At 51.9% G+C, this 1303-nt stretch overlaps 1 protein-coding gene across 1 annotated transcript in view; it reads right to left on the bottom strand.

Annotated features, from left to right (window-relative positions):
• The window catches only part of LOC105809833 (sodium/nucleoside cotransporter 1-like), a 7131-nt gene extending 6360 nt beyond the window's left edge, over positions 1-771 (bottom strand). The window contains exons 1-3 of the mRNA XM_012643687.1: positions 577-771; positions 219-461; positions 112-119 (exon numbers count right to left, since the gene is read on the bottom strand). Of these exons, the coding sequence (XP_012499141.1) occupies positions 112-119; positions 219-461; positions 577-771 (446 nt within the window). The remainder of the gene's footprint in view (positions 1-111; positions 120-218; positions 462-576) is intronic.
• Between the last annotated feature and the right edge of the window lie 532 nt (positions 772-1303).

Genomic DNA, 1303 nt, shown 5'->3' with positions numbered 1-1303 from the left:
GTGTCCAACTGAAGGTTCAAGGCGCAGCGGCTGGCCCAGCGCCACAGCGGGTGGCCCATGCAGAGCTAGGTCTCAGCTATGTCAAACAAGGCTCTTTCTTCACACCTGCACCTCGCCTCCTAAGAGACCCCAAGAAACATGGCAGCAAAGCCCGAAGCCATCCTGTTTCCCAGGACCATAGGATGTGACAGTTAAGTGCCACTTCAGGGTGTCTGAGCCAGGCCCAGGGAGCCAGGCTGCAGGGAGGGGACGGAGACACTCACGGAGATCCACTGCTTCCTGGTGCCAGCCCACTCCTCAGCCCCTGCCAGGCGGAGCTGCTTGTACTTGGAGAGTTCTTGATAGGCCACAAACTTGTTCAGAAACAGCTTGATCCCCAGCAGCTCAGCCACCACGGGGCAGTCCTCCCAGGCCACACCCATCAGGAAGGCCACAGGCCGCAGGATGTAGGAACAGATGAGCTAGGGCGTGAGGACAAGACGCATGGCTGGGACCCTGAGCTGGGCCCAGGTCAGTGCCAACTGCCCACCCGAGGCCATCCCCTCCACAGGCTGCGCGGGCTGGCTGGACCCACACCTGGAAGCTGAGCCCGTCGATGTCCACCATGTTTCCCAGCCAGGAGAGGACAGCGTTGATGAAGGCCAGCAAAGCGAGGTACGCAATCAGGTTAGCAGCAATGCTGGTGACTACTTTCACAGAGATGGTGGCCCCACTGCTGACTGCTTCTATGAGGTTCCGAGCATCTCTGTTGTTGGGATCAAAAGCGATCATTATTGGCCCGTCCCCACAAACGGCAAGGGTCCCCATCCTACAGGCTCAAAGAGAAACCTTGGCCAGAGCCGTTCAGAGTCAGAGGACCCTTGTTTTCCGTCTGAGACCCAGAGAGCGAGAGAGGGGCTGGTCAACGCGCTGGGATAAGACCCAGGTTTCTAGCACGGCACCGGCCCACACGGAAGCCATTAGCCAATTGTGGCTTTTGACCACATGAAGGGAGGCTGGTTCAAACTGACCTGGGCTATAAATGTAAAACACACACCAGATTTTGGGGATTTAGTATCAAAAAATGCAAAATATTTCAATAACTTTTATATTGAGTGAAATATAAAATTTTTATGTTGAAATGAGAATATTTTGGGTATATTGGCTTAAATAAAATGTCTTATTAAAATTCCCCATTTCTTTGGCATTTATTAGCGACAATGTCACACAAAAAAGGACACAGAGTCTACTTAACATTTCAGCATTAGAATGTTTTGTTTATACTTTTGTCTTTTCTCTTCCTTCCTTTTTTTTTTGGAGACAG

The sequence above is a fragment of the Propithecus coquereli genome, unplaced genomic scaffold (assembly GCF_000956105.1).
Source record: "Propithecus coquereli isolate 6110/MARCELLA unplaced genomic scaffold, Pcoq_1.0 Scaffold20, whole genome shotgun sequence".
Lineage (NCBI taxonomy): Eukaryota > Metazoa > Chordata > Mammalia > Primates > Indriidae > Propithecus > Propithecus coquereli.
Note: the sequence above shows the minus strand (reverse complement) of the source record. Positions and strands in the feature narration are given on the sequence as shown.